The sequence below is a fragment of the Knufia obscura genome (assembly GCF_036327395.1).
Source record: "Knufia obscura strain CCFEE 5817 isolate CBS 148926 chromosome Unknown scaffold_24, whole genome shotgun sequence".
NCBI classification, from domain to species: Eukaryota; Fungi; Ascomycota; class Eurotiomycetes; order Chaetothyriales; family Trichomeriaceae; genus Knufia; species Knufia obscura.
In genome coordinates, this window is record NW_027042710.1 from 29,070 (window position 1) to 45,122 (window position 16,053).

Genomic DNA, 16,053 nt, shown 5'->3' on the forward strand with positions numbered 1-16,053 from the left:
CACTTACTTGCTACCGTAGCTCAGGGACGAAGCGGAGTGGCGTGACGAAGTATGGCGTGAGATAGATCCAATGGATGGCAGAGTGGTCTGAGTCAAGCGGAAGTTCTTCAAGTATGAGTACATAGTATTGTGGTGCTTATCAGAGTCTCGCACTCTGTCTCTGTCTTTCTGTCTTTCGGTTGTGCGAGTACAGTACAGTATCACCTTTGTACCGCATCGCATCGCATGCTACCTCTCTTCACTGCAAGTCGGTCCAGGCACATCAAGACCTGAACTTAACTCCCTACCTTTCGTCCGTCGATTCATCATAAATACAACCAACCAATCAATCCTCCCTCGCAATGCAGCGCGGCGGTCTATCTGCCAACCTGCCTGCCAGTCTGCCAACGTCCCTCCTCGCATATCATATGATGCCACATTGGAAACAAAATGCCGACCAAAATAGATGGGATGTCTGTGCTTTCCTTACATACACACATACCTGATGCGAACGCCGCGCACTAGACAACACGCACGGACCAGCCCACCAACCACATTCCACGTTCCAACCAGCTGCTTCCGTCGGAGCCGGAAGCGGCATCGCAGCACTTTCTGTTGAACGCGCCGCCAAGAGAACTGTTGAAATCTGCTTGCAGAAACAGCAAGCCCAGTATGTCGAGGACTAGTTGAGGAAGCCCTTACAATTCACACTCCCACAAAGACAAGGTATCCGATCATCGCTGTCGAGTTCCCGCTCGAATTTGTAGTCGTACGTCAGTTCTTCATCTGCGACATATTAGTACTTGGCCAAATGATTTGTCGGTGCATGGTAAGCTTACCTTTCTCAATATCCCTCAACGCATAGATGACGATACGCTTCGTATTCCCTACGCGAATGATCTTCGCCGTGCAATTCGGCGAGCAAGAATGGTTGATGAACCGGGCAATCCCGCCCTTTTTCGTGGCATCAACAACAGTCCCCTCGTCGATACGGAAGAGATATGAGGAACCGATTCCAGACTCCGTGTATCGTATTTCTCTCAGATCTGCGATCTCCTGCCGTATACGCTCGCCGACGTACTCGATGATCATTTCGCTTGTTTGTATACGCTCGAGCGAGTACAATCCCCAGTTGTGGATGGCGGATCGTGCGAATTTGACGGGTTTCTTCCGTTTTTGCAGCTGGTTGAAGCCTATTACATCGGCGTCGTCGCCGTGGTCTTTGAGCATTTCGCGTTGACGATCGATGTCTTTGACTGTTCTTCGATCGTCTGCTCGTTTGCCTCGAGATGACGCCTTGGGTAGCTCGGGTGCAGTCTTAACTTGTGTGGTTGTGGCATTCTCTGCCTCGGCTTCGCGTCTTTCTCTGGCCTTTTGCACCTTGATGCGGTGAGGCAAGTATTTCGACTTCTCAGATTCGAGGATCTTCCTGATAGGCTCTGTTCTGGCACTTCCCGATGGATTTGGCACGTAATACCCTTCAATCACCGGCTCTCTACGCACGGCGCCGAAGGCAACATTACGCCCCTGGTTGCGGAGTTGCTCTTGTTTCCAGGCCCAGGCAGTTGAATTGCCAATGTCGAGAGGCACTTTCTGGTGTAGCACATCGTCCAAAAGTGACAGGTCTTCGTCATCGACCAAGGATGCTTGCCAACCACGAACATCGGGCACAATGTCCTCATCATCTTCGACCGTTGGCTGTGGATGGTCGGCGCTGACGCCCCATTCGACTTCTGGCCGACGCTCTGCTGCTTCGAGAAGTGCTTCCTCCTCATCAGCCAACTCCATCACATCATCCACGACTGCCGCCGCTTCCGCTTCCGCTTGTGCTTGCCGCAACGCCTCCTTCTCCGCAGCGATCTCTTTCTTAGTCTTCTTCTTCGGCTTAAGCTTCTTGACGGCTTTTGCGACTTCTGGCTCAGGCGTAGCCTCGACCGGCGTTTCGGGCTCTTTGACGGCAGGTTCGACAGAAGCTTCTCTCTCTTGCTCAGCTTTCTCCACACCAAAGAGCTCATCATCTGCTTTTTGTCGTTTTCTAGCCTCAAGTTCTTTGATGAGTCGCTTCCGTTTCCGGCTCGATGGAGCCAACTCATCGATGTTGCGCTCGAGCTTCTCAATAATGAGATCCTCGGCGCTTTGTCTGACAGAGTCTGGCTCCTCTTTCACAACGGACTCGCCCATCTCAGACTCTTCACGTGCATGCAGCAGCCTCCGCTTCTGAACTTTCTTGATAAGTTCTTCATCCTCCGAAGAAACAGAAGTCATACTCATACGGCTGGCTGGTCGACTTTCGAGATCCTCTGTATCCCTAGTAATTGAGGTCCGGTTCTCATCGTCAGAATCTTCATCGTCGTTGAATTGCGAAAGCTGATGGAATAGAGATCGCACTTGCGGTCGTGGTGCAGGAGCCTTCCTCCTTTCGTCTCTGAAGCCAGTTAATGACCGCTCTACACCAGATTTTTTCCCAATTTTCGGTAGAGAGAGCACGTTCATAGCCTTCCCAGGCCGTCGCGTAGCAATCCCGTCTGACACTGCTTGACGTCGTGCATCTGGCGGGTCCTCAATACCGAGCTTCCGTCGCTTGTCAGCGTGCCTGTCTGGATCTAGATATGAATATAGCACAGGTGCGGCAAGCCGAGACTTGACATCCTCAATGAGCTTGTCGCGAAGCTCTTGAATGACCAGTTGCACCACAGCGCGACAAGGGTCCAGATCTCTGGCCCTCTGTCGCTTCTCTTCCTCAAGATCGAAATCATGCTCTCGCTTAGCACGAATACGCTGCTTGTGGGTAAGATGGTCGTAGGGTGTCATAGGCTTGGAAGGTAGCGGCACGTGGGCTGCCCTCGGACCAGGCGCAGACGTTGTTGTTGTTGGTGTCGGTACTGCCATAGCTTCCATATTGCCATTCAAGTTCAGCGCCATATGCATCTGGTATGTAAAGAGGGGATGCATGTGCGCGCCATGGTATGTCTTTTGTGCTTCCGCCTGGCCATTTCTTGAAGATTCGAAGACGATGAAGTATCCTGTCTTGTCGCAGCGAATATCTCTCCAGTCATACATGCGCAGTCTCTTCTTCAGATGCGGTATGGTTGTGCTCAGTACTGGCACATGCTCGTTCGCGATGAAGACGTATGGCTGGTTCTGTAGTGTTTCCGCGACATCTTCCTCAACTAGTGTTGGACCTTTTGCCTTATCTTCCTCATCTCTTTTCCTTCTATCTGAAGGCTTGTTGTGTAACGTCAAAGAGCCTTGAGCAATTGGGGAGGAGGCAGCTGCGCCAGGTCTCAGGTGGGCTTTCGCAGAAGGTCCTTTTGGCGCAGTAGGAGGAGGACCATCGACTTTGGCGAATCCGCTGGCTTGTGAGGAGGGTCGTTCGGTAGGCGGAGGCGGTACGGCAGGCTTAGGTGTACTCGAGAAACCACTCTCCTTTCTGTGCTTTGCTATAGCCACATCGACCAACTTCTGCGATACCGAGCCGTCTTTGTCTAGTTGTATTGACACAGTTTTCAGACCTATCCTCTGCCCTCTTTTGCCTTCCAGATACGCTTGCTTGGCCGCCAACTGCGCAGACAGAGGACCACCACCTTGGAATGAAAGACAATCCTGATATGTAATACTACATATGCCCAAGAACCTTCCAGTAACAGGATCTATCTTGTTGTCCAGATCGCCAATGTCGCCAAAACTCGAGAAGAGAGCTGTGATTTGAGCTAGCGGAGTCATGGGGTCAAAGCCAGTAACCACAACTGAGGTAGACTGGACAGATGCAATAGGTGTTGGGGACGGCACCTCTGGCTGCCATGATCTAATGTTGTATGGAGCAGGGCGCAGCTTCGATTTTCCTCTTCCAGGCTGTCGACTCAGGTAGCTAGACTTTAGCCCACGGGGGTCGTTAGGTACTGTATTGTCTTCAGGCTTGTTTCCAAACTCTTCAAATGTAGCCTTTAGCCTTCTCTTTTCTTTCGATGGTAGACTCTTGTCAAGCTCGGGGTCGTAGGTGCATCTCGTGCCTTTCATATCGAGATCTGAGGGTCTGGCAGACATCTTCGAAGTCGTCGCGGGAGGGGTAAGTTGTGGAGTCATGTTTCCTCGAGAAGGATAGGCACCGTTGGTGGCAGCTGCGCTGTAATTATGTTCGAAAGAAGGACTGGCGACTTTTCCTCGTGGAGAAGACTCTGTGTTAGTGAGAGGAGTAAGTGTACTGGACGTCACTGCGTTTGTGGTGTATGCAGATGAGTTTGGGTTTCTTTCACTGAAAATGGAAGAGATAGTGCTTGTCGAACTGGCCGAGCCTGCGCCATTGAGAATATCACCCGCATATTGCTCTGCCTCATAATGTTGCATTTTAGGATTATGATTAGTATATGTTACGTCCTGTGGTCGTTCCTTTGACCGGCCTGCACTTTGGTTGATCTGGTCAAGTCGCGCATCTGACCCGGCTGCACTTTGTGAATTTGGTGATGCAGTTGTTGGGGCAGGCGCATGTTCGTGACGCCGTTCGGATCTGCGATCTCGCAAGACACTGGGAGCGGCAGGAAAGAAGTCTGCAAACTTGCCCATCGGGGCACCGAATGTCCCTTTAGCCCCTCAGGGGCACCAGCATGTTGTCGCGAACCACAGCTGAGTAGGTTGCCGTTATCACCGTGATAAATGTATCATATGTCGACGTCGACTAATTGAAGCGTGGATAAGGGCGCAGTCTCAGTATCAGCGAAGGGGCGGGAAGTTGAATTGATGCACCTAAACCAGACGCGATGTTGTTGGTACAAAGCACAACCGACGTGTTTGATTGTGCTCAGGATATGTTTGCGACTCGAGAAACCGATGGGAAGGCGTCGCAAGAATTATTGTGATGGTTGCAAGCGTGTTAAGGTCGAATATCAGTCTGCCCTACGGTTCTGCTGCACCCGTGTCGTCCACCACTGGAGACTTGGTCGACCGCAGTTGCGACCAGCTTTCGCGCTAACCGTTTGCTTGGCTACCACTTCACCTCTAAGGAGACCCTATCAATTTTCGATCTTCACCATCACAATTATATCTTATCTTCCTTCGGTTTGCGAGGTAGTGTTGACTCTTGTATTGCAAGCAATGCCAGCAAGACCCGTAACATTGACTCCATGATTTCTGCACGGTTGTTCCCTCGTATGAACTGAGACTCAAGCCCATATCCACGTGACGTAACTCGAAGACCATCCGGCCATAGCCTCGAACCTTCAGCTACGGCAGCACAACTTTCGCGGTGACATCGACGTTGCTGTCGAGGTACTTGAATACCTGGTCCCTACACTGTTGAGCGGCTTGTGAGCAGAGAATGAATGACCAATTACAGTATTCGACCGAAGTTGAAAAGTCTCCAGAGATCCGGACGCGTAATTGTAGAAGCGGCAAATTTATTCACATAGGACGCATCAGATCTATGCATGATGGAGGTGCGGGAGGTTGATCACCATGAAGGCTTTCTTGCCTCTGATTCATCTTCTCTAGGACTATGTGGTCGTCCGTCGCTTCCTCAGTATTATCACCTGAAGCACTTCCCCTCTAACCACTTCACAAATTTAGTACATCTGCCCTCGATTTCTCGGTTCCAACAATCCGCCATCCACAAAGTAGCCATCAATGTAAACGTCCAACCCACAGCAATCGCAGATATCCACATTAGATCGTTCGTCTCTATACCTTCAACTCCAAACGTCCACCAGATGTGGTGTGGAATCATGTATCCGAAAGAATGCTGAATAATTTGCTGCACAAGATAGAATGCAAAGCTGATTTTCCCAAAGTACTGTGGCAGCCAATGGCTCGTTATTTGACGCCACCTCGAGGTGGTTGGATCTGATCTGACCAGCAGCAGCAGGAGAAGGAAAGTGCCCCAGTTGGCATAGAATTTGTCCTTGCGTTCCATCCATTCGGGAATAAACGAAGCGAGGGTTTCGAAGCCGGGGCAAGGGCCTCCATCACCACCGTGTATTGGGAATGAGAGAAGGTAGAACGCTATCAGGAAGCCAGTTATCCGCAGAGCTTGATACGCTGTTGGAGTGTGAATGTAATATGTGAGGTCGATGTCGAAGAATGACTGGAAGCTCTCGAGAAGTCCAGGTGTTATCGAAAATGTGCTGCTCGTGTCGTCTTTCTCGGGGTCTATTGTCTGCATTAGGGCAGACCCCGTAGGGAATGCTTTTCGTGCTGCATCGCGCTCATTCAAGATCTGGTCAATCTGAGCAACGATAGCCCCAAGCAAGTACACCCAGATCTCCCAGTGCTGCCAGTAGAAGTAAAGAAACACCAGCACCCAAAGCATTATGAGCCTCACATGCCTCTTGCATTGAGCCAAAGCAATAATGATGCCGTGTAGGTGCAACGATGCCCGCATTTCCGAGAGTATAGACCATAAATGCTGATCATGCAAAGGATAGAATGTATCTGCGCTGACAAAATTGCAAAGTTGGTACATCTCAGACGCCCAAAATTGCAGCTGCTCATACCATGTTGGGTACATATCAGGTTTGGTCTCATTCCAGTCTCCAGGGAATAGTCTATCCCAGTTGTGAAGAAGCGGTCTGTTGGTTTCGTAGAACCCAAGATGGATGTAGGTGGCCATCAACAATGTTATCAGGAGGACTGGTAGGTACAGTCTAAATGCTCGTCGGAAAAGTGAACCAGAAACGCTCAGTAGAACCTTTGCTTGAGATGCTTGGTCATTCTTGTCTAGCAAGATGAATAGTCGGTGACAGGTCAGGTATCCAGCCAGACCAAAAAAAAGGTGAGAAGTAAATCCCGTCCAGAGATATCGTATCAGAGGTAGTTCGGTAATGTATGTATGTCGGGCATCAGCTCCATAAGGTACATGTGTCGCATCGGTGAAGACCATAAAATAGTGAAAAGTGAACACTTTCAATGCTGTCATGCCTCGCAGGCCGTTGAGGTAGCTAGTCGAAAATTCTTTGCCTCTCGGCGCAGGGTCATCGAAGATTTGAGTTCTGATCAGCTGCGGTACGAAGCAGTAGCCGAGCCTTTTCAGCAAGGTGACAAGATGAGCTGGTCGCGCCAGTGCTAGAGCCTTGAGCATGACCCATCGCCTTCTGACAGCAGAAGGTTGCTCTACCCATTCTTCGTTCGAAGACTCCGAATGCTGACTTTCTGTATCGTTCAATAGAGGTCTGTCTTGCTGTCGCTGCAGCGACATCGTCCTGCGTCGACTCATGAAGATGGAGGCTCCAGAAGTAGGATTGACCCTAGTATCATGACAGTATTGTGGTGGACGCTAGTGATGACAGCGGAAAATTGTCGAAATGTTATCGATTGACGTGGCGCCAAAATATGTATGGCAGTCGTAAGATGGTGAATGAGTGGACAGCAGAAAGTGATCTGCTTGCTTGATGGGTTTCAGCCTGATGGAATGAACAAACAGAAACAAACGCGGAGAAGTTTACAGCCGGTGAAGAGATGGAGGACGGAAGTTGTGAAAGGTTGCCCCTGCCACGCTCGTAAAGACAGGTGCCTGCAACGGCCTTCGCTTGTGGTGTTAATGAGTGCTTGGCAGCACCGGCGGTGGGCAGATCGAAAAGAAGAGCTATCTTTAGGTCTTGCAAAGCCAATGAAGAAGATCTTTTGAGTGACCCTGGACAGACACATGTAGTGTGTCCATGTTTGCCTTGCACAGGTCAATGTGTTACACCCTTTGTGAGACCGCGACACGCGAAGGCGAGGCGTACTTAACCTGTCCAACATGTATCAGAGACATCATTAATCTACGCGCGAGCAGACACTGCTCGAGGAAGGCAAGTGAGAGGCTTGTTTGATGCAAGGTGGTGGGCAGAACACGTTCAGGAGGCGTCTTGTCGTGTGCCAACGATGAGCTTAAATCAAATGCCTGGAGCGCTAGCAGCGGAAGCTCGCGCACTACTGCATGAACGAGACGCCAGGCTGAAAGCCCTGCATAAAGTGCAAGCTTGGCAGATCATGCAGCTAACCGCATTCATCCTTCTCGTCTCGCCAAGCTGCCCCTGGTCGCTTCACAAATCTGTGTTCCTGACGATCGTTCCGGTTTCCGAACTCCTTTGCATCGAGTGGAATGCTTTGCGAGTGCTCTACACGACCTGGCTGCGACGACGGCTGAAGGACTGCACAGTACAACAGCAACTTGACATGTTATCACAGGAAGCTCGAGTCTTCTGGCTTGGTCGACGACTGCCAGCCATTATTCGTACTCCCGCCCAGAAAGTCGTCGTCATCTTGCAGACACGAGCTGTTTCCCAACCAGCCACTGGTATGATCTGCGGGATCAGTAAAGCTGTTTGAGAACCGTTTCATACGAACGATACCAAGCCATATCCTGTGAAACATGAGGTCGACATGCATAACCAATTCTAGAGGTCATGCATAGCCCAGAACGCTATTTGCCACGCGTCGTGCTGCACCGTGATGTCGCTCTATTCAGCTGCTGAGACTTTGTGACTGTGCAATGTTGAGGGGCACTGGCGAGCTCCAGAGACTGCAAATTCATGGCTACCTCTATCGATCCTGGTCGAGGTAAACATATCAGGTGGCAGGATCTGTCGTTGCGGCTAAAGACCATGTGAGGGCTATATTCATTGCTCGAACTGCATTCGCTGTCTCTCGTACCCAATAACACCAGGAACGCCGCGCTCATGCACCGAAGAGACCCAAATACCCGGCATACCCAATCCAGGCACCAGTCAATCCTCCTAGCCATGTAATAGCCTGCTCAGTAGCCCTGACAGCATCATTATAGTCTCCTGCACCCGGAATCCTGGCGCAACCCTTCCAGAAGTCGGCGACATACATCCTTGCGCCAAGACAAGCAGCTGCATTGACCGTTGCTAATATTGCGCTGGTAGAAGTCGACGGCCTTGTGAAGATCAGACAGGTTGCAGAGATTGTCGACGCCACAGAGGCCATGACAGCAGAACTTTGAGTGGTACGTGTCTTGTGTAGTTGACGCTCGGCTTCATTTGAGTACTGGGCGGCTTTCTTGGTCTTCTCTTCATAATGCATAAGCAGTCCGGATGATGTGATGGAGAAGTAGAGAGGAGGAAGTGAAACCAGCAGGACTACTCCAGAGATGATGCTTGACATTGCCATTTTGTTAAGTTTCAAGATAGAATCCTGTGCTGTTTGAGAAGATATGGTGATGAATGCTATTGGATGTCCTTCCTACTTCTGGTGCGCAATGTAGGCAGGGTCAGCTTGTGCTGGAAGATGATATTGCTTGCGACACGTGGTCATTCAAACGTCACGGAAACCAACTTGCCTGGTCATTCCTGCCAAGACCTGGTGTCAATGACGTTTGACCTCAACTACGTATCGTCTCTCCTGAAGCCTCCCGCCCAGTCTATTCTAATCTACTCTGCTTCTAGCTGTGAAGACGCTGCCGGTCTTCCCGTATCCCACAGTAGAGACGCTGCGAGCTTGTCCCGAGTATCTGCGACGAGGACACGGAATTGTCGATCGCTGATCAGCGCTGCACAGCTCTATGCATCTGGTTCAGAACGAGCAAAATCTGCTCACTAGCAAGAGCACAGATTCGAAAATGCGCTCTGAACAAGCTGGGTAGTTTCAGTCTCTCTGCTGACAATAACAAAGTCTTCCTGAGCGTCTGACGGGGCTCGACAGCGTCCGAGAAGGTGACTCTTCCTTAGCCAGCATTGGCCCTATTGACGGGTTGAAACCCATCTAGGCTTCTGCTCATACTGCTCGTGGCGACACTCACTCTTCTACTTGCCAGTGCTCATTATGGATGGTAATGACACCAATAAGATAGGCCTGGTCGAAGCCACCGAATAGATTATGCAGCACTTTGTGATGCATAATTGTTGCAAACGTCGCATCACATGAAAGGACTAAACCCTCCTGCCGGATCTTGATGTCTATCTCCAAGAGCGAGGCTTGAGTACGAAACCAACATGCACAAGAGTGGATCGAACTTAGTCAGAGGGTATGGAGGTTCGCGGTGCTGGGTGCAAGGCAATAAAGCGACACATTTCTACCAAAGAGCGGTACTATCCAGGGTGATTTGGAAAGTCTTTCGGGCGAGTAAGGAGAGTCGCACCTGGGGACAGAGCTTGTCTAGATTTTGACTGGCAGAGAAAGGCGAGTACATGTGTCGTCTTTACTCCTTGCACTGCTCAAGACCAACCATCTACTCCCTGTAGCTATCGTTCGAACGCGTTGAACGGTGAGTGCTGCCATCCGAGCACTGCAGGTCGGCCACAGAGAGGCAATGACTGGCGCACAGCGGCGTCGTCGTCTGGTTTGCAGACGAGCGACGCGAGTCAGGCCCTACTGTTATGGAGCTAACGCACCATCATTTGAGACCCCATTGTCCATCAATATCACCATTTACAACTTCTTGGAATTGCCCGGAATCATTTGCAGCTGCCAAGCATGACTCGGTAGGGCTGATTCGAGCCGACGGCACATTCCTTGTCTCACGCATGGTCACATCAACTTCTAGGTTCAAGGAGGAACGTGCACCTTGGGCTCGTATTCAAACAGCGTACACAAAAAGCGTCTAGCCAGAAAAGCACCTTACCATGAGATCAACGTCACCCATGCCGCTGCAAATGAGCATGCACAAACCGAACAAGAGAAGCAGCCCACAAGCCTCCATTTAATACGAAGAGCGGCTGATCAAAATGTAGGCGTTGCCTTGCTCACGGGCAACATTCCGCATCCGCCATTGTCGACCAACCCCATACCACAAAGAATGTGCGCTCAGACCACGATCAGCTAAACACAATCTAAATGCCGCGAAAGTCAGTATATGACTTCTGCTCTCATCTTTCATCTCTTCTTTGTTTTCGGCCACCCAACTCCATTTCGTCCAACCTCCTTCCCCAGTCGAGGTACAAAGCAGGATCGAAACAGTCACTCGTTTGGTACTCTCTTTCCTATCACTCAGTTCCAATCTCCGAACACCAGTCAGCTTAAGCTTTCCAAGCATCAAAGTCTCATACAAATCATAAAATGTATTCTCTTATCGTCCTCGGCGCCCTCGCCGGTTCAGCCCTTGCTCAATCAGCAATCTCCTTCAGCAACACCACCTTCACAACCCCAGTAGTCGTTGACGCCGTATGGCCCATCTCCTTCACTGCAGGCAACAATGAACCAGTCGCCATCGCCTTCGGCAACGAAACATACGCCTTCCAAATCGTCGATGGCCTCACCGCCCCAGGCACTTACAACTGGGACGTCAAAGTCCCCGTCAACGTCGTAGACGGCCTCTACCAACTGGCCCTCATGCAAGGCGACTCCGACCCCGTCTTCAGCCCCACCTTCCAACTCACCGGCACAACCGGCGCCCCCACAACAGACGCCCCAACAACAGATATCCCCTTCCCCACCGCCACTGCCACAGAAACCACAACCGCAACCACCACATCAACCGTGACGGCCATCTACCTCCCCGGCCCCAACGGTGAATTGACACAGCTCGCCAACGGCACAACCCCAATGGTAACCTACATCTTCTACGACGACGCCTGCGCCTGCCACCAGACCTCAAGCTGCGCATACACCGAGTTGCCCGCCAGCATGTCCAGCACAACCGTCACATACAGCGAAGCCGCCTGCGGCTGCACCACCACCGTCGAGGCCCCATGCGCGGAGACTGTGATCCCCGTTGCGCCGGTTGCTGCGCCGGCAGCTGCAACTGATGCTGCACCGGCCACACCTGCTGCTCCTGCTGCGGCAACGAACACACCGATGATGCCGTCGTCTGCGCCTGCTGCTGCTGTTGCGCCGGCGAGTGCGAGCATGACTACGGGGGCTATGCCTGCTTATACTGGTGGTGCTGGGAAGCTTGCTGGTTCGGGCTTTGGGTTGGCTGCGTTTGCGGCTGGTCTTGCTCAGTTGGCATAGATTGGATGGATGGTTTCTTGGGTCTGGTTTGGTTTGGGATGAAGTGGATTTGAAATGAAGTTGATGAATTTGGTTCATGTTCGATGGAGGGTTGAGGGAGTCGTTCTTGTCTGATTACTTTCTATATTTTGTTGGTATAGATTCCTTTGTTTCGTTGTTGTTCGTCATGCGGTGGGATGCGGTTTGGAAGGGTATGTATTGCGATGTGAGGATCAAGGTGAAGCTGATGGCAGTGTCGAAGCTAGTCGTGGGTGTCCTGTTGACTCGACGGCCAGGCATGTCTGAGGATTTCGTACTGATACCTATTGGGTCAGTTGTAAACAAACAGAAAACCATAATGCCACACATCATAAATCGAGCTCAAGGATCATGTGCTTGCGTATCTTGTCTGCATTTCTTACCTATCATGCTTGGTCATAATATGCACATTCGTGAATGCTTCAACGCTCCAACCGCTTGCTATGCCAATGTCCAGATATTTTCGACGCACGCTCACATTCTACTTCGTTTGTATACCCTTGATCCTCGAGAACGCACCCCCACCAGAAACACCGCCTATATCCTCACTACTCGATAACGAAAACGGACTTTTCGGTGCGTCTGGACTTCTCGGACTCATTGCAACTGCGAAAAGGTCTTCACCGTCACCCTCTGTGTCGCCTTGCGGCTTCCGCGGTAGCACACCACTATCAGGTCTCGCAGACGACTGACCACTCGCTATCCCTGCTAAGCTAGCCGTGGCACTTTGTGCCTGATCATCAGTCACTTCACTCGGCGGCGAGATCGGCATCATCCTCCTGATAGCAGTTTGCGGCGTCTTGCCCACCGGTCTATCGCCCTTGAATGTGCTGAAGCTCGACACTGCCATATCGCCCACCTCAGGACTGAGTGGATTGATCTCCCTAGTCGGCGTGTTAACGTTGCCATATTCCTTGTCGTTCGTCATAATTGACAGTCCCTTTAACTTATCCGTCAGTCGTCTGCCACCCGGCGACCGCGGACTCTGCATGCCCGGGCTCACCGGCGGACTAGCTATACCACTGTTTACTGCTCCCAAATCCAGCTTCAGACCACCAGCAGGAGTCTGTGGCTTCGGCTGAGATGGTATAATCCCAAAGTTCTGCTCTATCCACTGTTTCTCTGCCATTGCCATCTCTAGCGCTATGCCCTCGAGGTTGAATTCTGTTTCTGACCTGATCTCCCGCGCAAGTACCTGGAGACGTCGCTTGGCCCAGATAGTGTGAAGTACTCCTTTCTTGCCGCTTGCTTTCGCGTTTGCGCCGAGCTCTGGTGTGAAGATTGCGGGCAGTGGGTGAACAGTCATGTGCAAGGTATCAGAGTCCCGATCGCCGTCCCGTGAAGAGGGGCGCGGAGAGGATTCGTATGTCTGGAGGTTGGAGGACTTCGGCGGCTCTCCATCTTTCGGCGGCTGATAGGTAATCCTTATGCTTGGAGGCACAGTCTCGCCTGGGGGCAGGAGGAAGTATAATCTATTCGTGCTATCGGAGGGGTTGTCGTCCGCCGCAAAAGTGGTCTTCTTCCCTGGCCACGATACCTGCCACGAGCCAGATTTGTGTCTTGTTTTGTTGTCGTCCTGCCATTCTACCATCATTATTTTGGTGCCATCATTGCCGCGGCCGGGTTCGAATTCGAAGCGTGCGAGGGCCGTTACACTGTGTAAGGTATCTTTCGATGTGGGTGACCGTGTCAAGGATGGTTCGAAGGTCGCATCTGTGTTTAGTTGGGCTGCCATAATGATCAAAGTGAAGAGACTGCTCGTAGCAAAACGGTTCAGCCAGAAATATTATAACGTATCCATGTGCCCAAGAAATGCTGCGGATGCGAAGGACACTACCCGCGGGGTCGTGGTTGCCCGGCTTATTCTTCTTCAACTTGAATGTCAATAGAGGAAAGTGCTAGACAGACACTCCTGCTCATTACAGCAGTGGGAACATGCGCAACCAACACGTATGATTTGTTCAAGGCCATTCTGAAAAGAAATAAGCCCGGTCTCCGAGCGGCTACAGAGATGAAACAACATGGGATGCTGTGCGCCAGCAGACACCCCGGCTCGACTCGCCTTATCACACGAAGCGACCCCGTCCCGAGCAAGACCTTGTGCTGTTGGAAGGTTTAGACGAGTAATACAACTTCCATCTCCAGGATGAAAATAGGGACCACGGTAGGATTTGGGCGTTCATTCTATGACTCTTGACCTGCGTATCGTATAAGGAATCTCATTTGACAGTCATTCACAGAACACATCACACATCGTCAGATGTCAACCAATGTCGCCTAGCAGTGACACGACAGCTCGCAGGCCCAACATCTGCAGAATGATACGTTATAGTGCTAGGAGACGAAAGGTCAATCGCGGTTCCCGCGAGCTTGCGTCGATCCGCATATCTCTTCCATGTCGCGGAGACAGACTATCCTTCATCGTCCGAGGACTGATACTCAGCGTCCTCATAGATTAGCCTCTGCGCCCTGGGCAGATACGTGAGATTCTCACTACCCCACTTGTGCAGCATCTTCTGTGATCCAAACCATAATTCCACGTGGTCGTTTCTCGGAATCCTTGCAGCTACCATGAAGTTTTCATTGAGATGGTTCGAGGGCAAGCCCGTGTAATTCTCATTCCACAAGCGCATTAGTCGATCATACTCCAGCCTGAAGGCGTCCTTCCCAGGTGCAAGCCGCATAGCACATTCTAGGTCCGCGAGTGCTCCCACCAGGGACCATTTGAAAGGTATAAGTCCACCGTTAGCCAGAATGTTCTGGCGATACGCGTGGACGGCCGAATCGAGCAATATCGAGCCCACGACGTTGTGCCAGCAGCCACGATCATGACCAGACATGCCAAACCACGTGAAATTCGGCTCCTCGACCCAGCGCTCTGTTGGACAATCGTCGACCGCACCAAATATTTCACCATATGTTGAAACCAGTGTATCATATCTTTCGTGCCACCCTGGCTGCTTCCGCAGACGCTGATATGCTTTATGAGCCCTGATCTCATTGGTAAATATATGCTTCCTAGCTTTCATCTCCATGTTTGCTTTGGCGTTTTCCTTCCAGTCGACGCCTGACAGATCTGTATGCGTCCATGTATCAGGGTGGTCCAGAGCCTCATAATAGTCTGCATGCTGCAATAATGCCCGGCCGAAGTATATACTAAATATTTCAGCTTCTTCTATGAGGCCACGCTGTATCAAAGAATCATATTGCTGCACTGCGAACGTCGCATCCTGATATACTGACTTGGTACTAGGCGTCCAGACTCCACGATGCCGACGCCAATCCTCTGTCAAGTCGATTTCCGGCTCAAGCGAATCAATTTTGCTCAACGATCGTGGGATACCGTCGCACCTCGCCAGGCAGCGTAAAGATCTGATAAGAGGCGCGATTTGTACATCCCGGGTGGACGCCAGACTCGCTGGAAAATGTGTGCTGCATGCCACCTCCAAATGCTTGTCTTCCAGAACGCCTAATATGTCGATCTCCATTTTCATTTGCGACACCATATACATGAAACTCTGGTAGTTGAAGGGGTACATTACGCTCAACGCCCCTTCCGCGTCAGGGTTCTCACGAGTACCGTACTGGAAACTGATAATGGCGTGGTCGCCTGGAAGCATAGTCCGCCAGGATTTATGCAAGTTTGGCATGGACGTCAGCATTACTCTCATACATTCGTTGCCACGGTTGGTTACCTCGTCGATTTCTATCCAGATGCACCCGTAAGCCAACCTTTTGATAGTTTCCTTACGACAAGCACTGTTCACATGCAGCCAGGGGTTGTGGTATATGCTTTCATCAAGAGCGTCCTGGGAGCCGAGACCGTGTCGCAGCTGATTCGGTAGAGGTGCGGAATAGGCCATGATGATATTCAGGATCTCCTGTGGTAGGTGGGGCGTACTCCCGATTAGCTGTGAGCTGCTAGCAGACTTCTTCCGGCATGGTAAGGAATCACTATTGGTGGCTGCTCGCTTCTTTGCCATGGTGACCCGGCACGATGGTGATACTGGTTCAGTGTCGCGGAGTTCGGCGGCAGTTTCGTAGTACAAATTGTACCGTCGATACTCTCCTCGAAGTTAAGAGGAGATCCTAGCGGAATATCAAGGTGGTTGCTCACATCGATTCTGGGCTCACGCCAGTACTCTGTAAAGAGCCGTTGTCAGAAGGGTTTTACTG

At 51.2% G+C, this 16,053-nt stretch overlaps 6 protein-coding genes across 6 annotated transcripts; 1 reads left to right on the top strand and 5 right to left on the bottom strand.

The window, feature by feature from the left end:
- Window positions 1–661: 661 nt before the first annotated feature.
- SET1 (histone methyltransferase set1) lies at window positions 662–4,539 on the bottom strand (the record flags this gene model as incomplete). Its single annotated transcript, XM_064879435.1, has 2 exons — window positions 662–765; window positions 819–4,539. The coding sequence occupies 2 exons, from the start codon at window positions 4,537–4,539 to the stop codon at window positions 662–664; spliced, it is 3,825 nt and encodes a 1,274-aa protein (XP_064724766.1).
- A 958-nt stretch (window positions 4,540–5,497) lies between these two features.
- On the bottom strand, window positions 5,498–7,162 carry PMZ80_011048 (uncharacterized protein; the record flags this gene model as incomplete). Its single annotated transcript, XM_064879436.1, has 1 exon — window positions 5,498–7,162. The coding sequence occupies one exon, from the start codon at window positions 7,160–7,162 to the stop codon at window positions 5,498–5,500; it is 1,665 nt and encodes a 554-aa protein (XP_064724767.1).
- A 1,463-nt stretch (window positions 7,163–8,625) lies between these two features.
- On the bottom strand, window positions 8,626–9,081 carry PMZ80_011049 (uncharacterized protein; the record flags this gene model as incomplete). Its single annotated transcript, XM_064879437.1, has 1 exon — window positions 8,626–9,081. The coding sequence occupies one exon, from the start codon at window positions 9,079–9,081 to the stop codon at window positions 8,626–8,628; it is 456 nt and encodes a 151-aa protein (XP_064724768.1).
- Window positions 9,082–10,965: 1,884 nt separating this feature from the next.
- Window positions 10,966–11,859, top strand: PMZ80_011050 (uncharacterized protein; the record flags this gene model as incomplete). Its single annotated transcript, XM_064879438.1, has 1 exon — window positions 10,966–11,859. The coding sequence occupies one exon, from the start codon at window positions 10,966–10,968 to the stop codon at window positions 11,857–11,859; it is 894 nt and encodes a 297-aa protein (XP_064724769.1).
- Window positions 11,860–12,358: 499 nt separating this feature from the next.
- On the bottom strand, window positions 12,359–13,612 carry PMZ80_011051 (uncharacterized protein; the record flags this gene model as incomplete). The annotated part of the gene is made up of 1 exon (XM_064879439.1): window positions 12,359–13,612. The coding sequence occupies one exon, from the start codon at window positions 13,610–13,612 to the stop codon at window positions 12,359–12,361; it is 1,254 nt and encodes a 417-aa protein (XP_064724770.1).
- Window positions 13,613–14,288: 676 nt separating this feature from the next.
- On the bottom strand, window positions 14,289–15,860 carry PMZ80_011052 (uncharacterized protein; the record flags this gene model as incomplete). Its single annotated transcript, XM_064879440.1, has 1 exon — window positions 14,289–15,860. One exon carries the CDS (start codon window positions 15,858–15,860, stop codon window positions 14,289–14,291), a length of 1,572 nt encoding a protein of 523 aa, XP_064724771.1.
- Window positions 15,861–16,053: the final 193 nt, after the last annotated feature.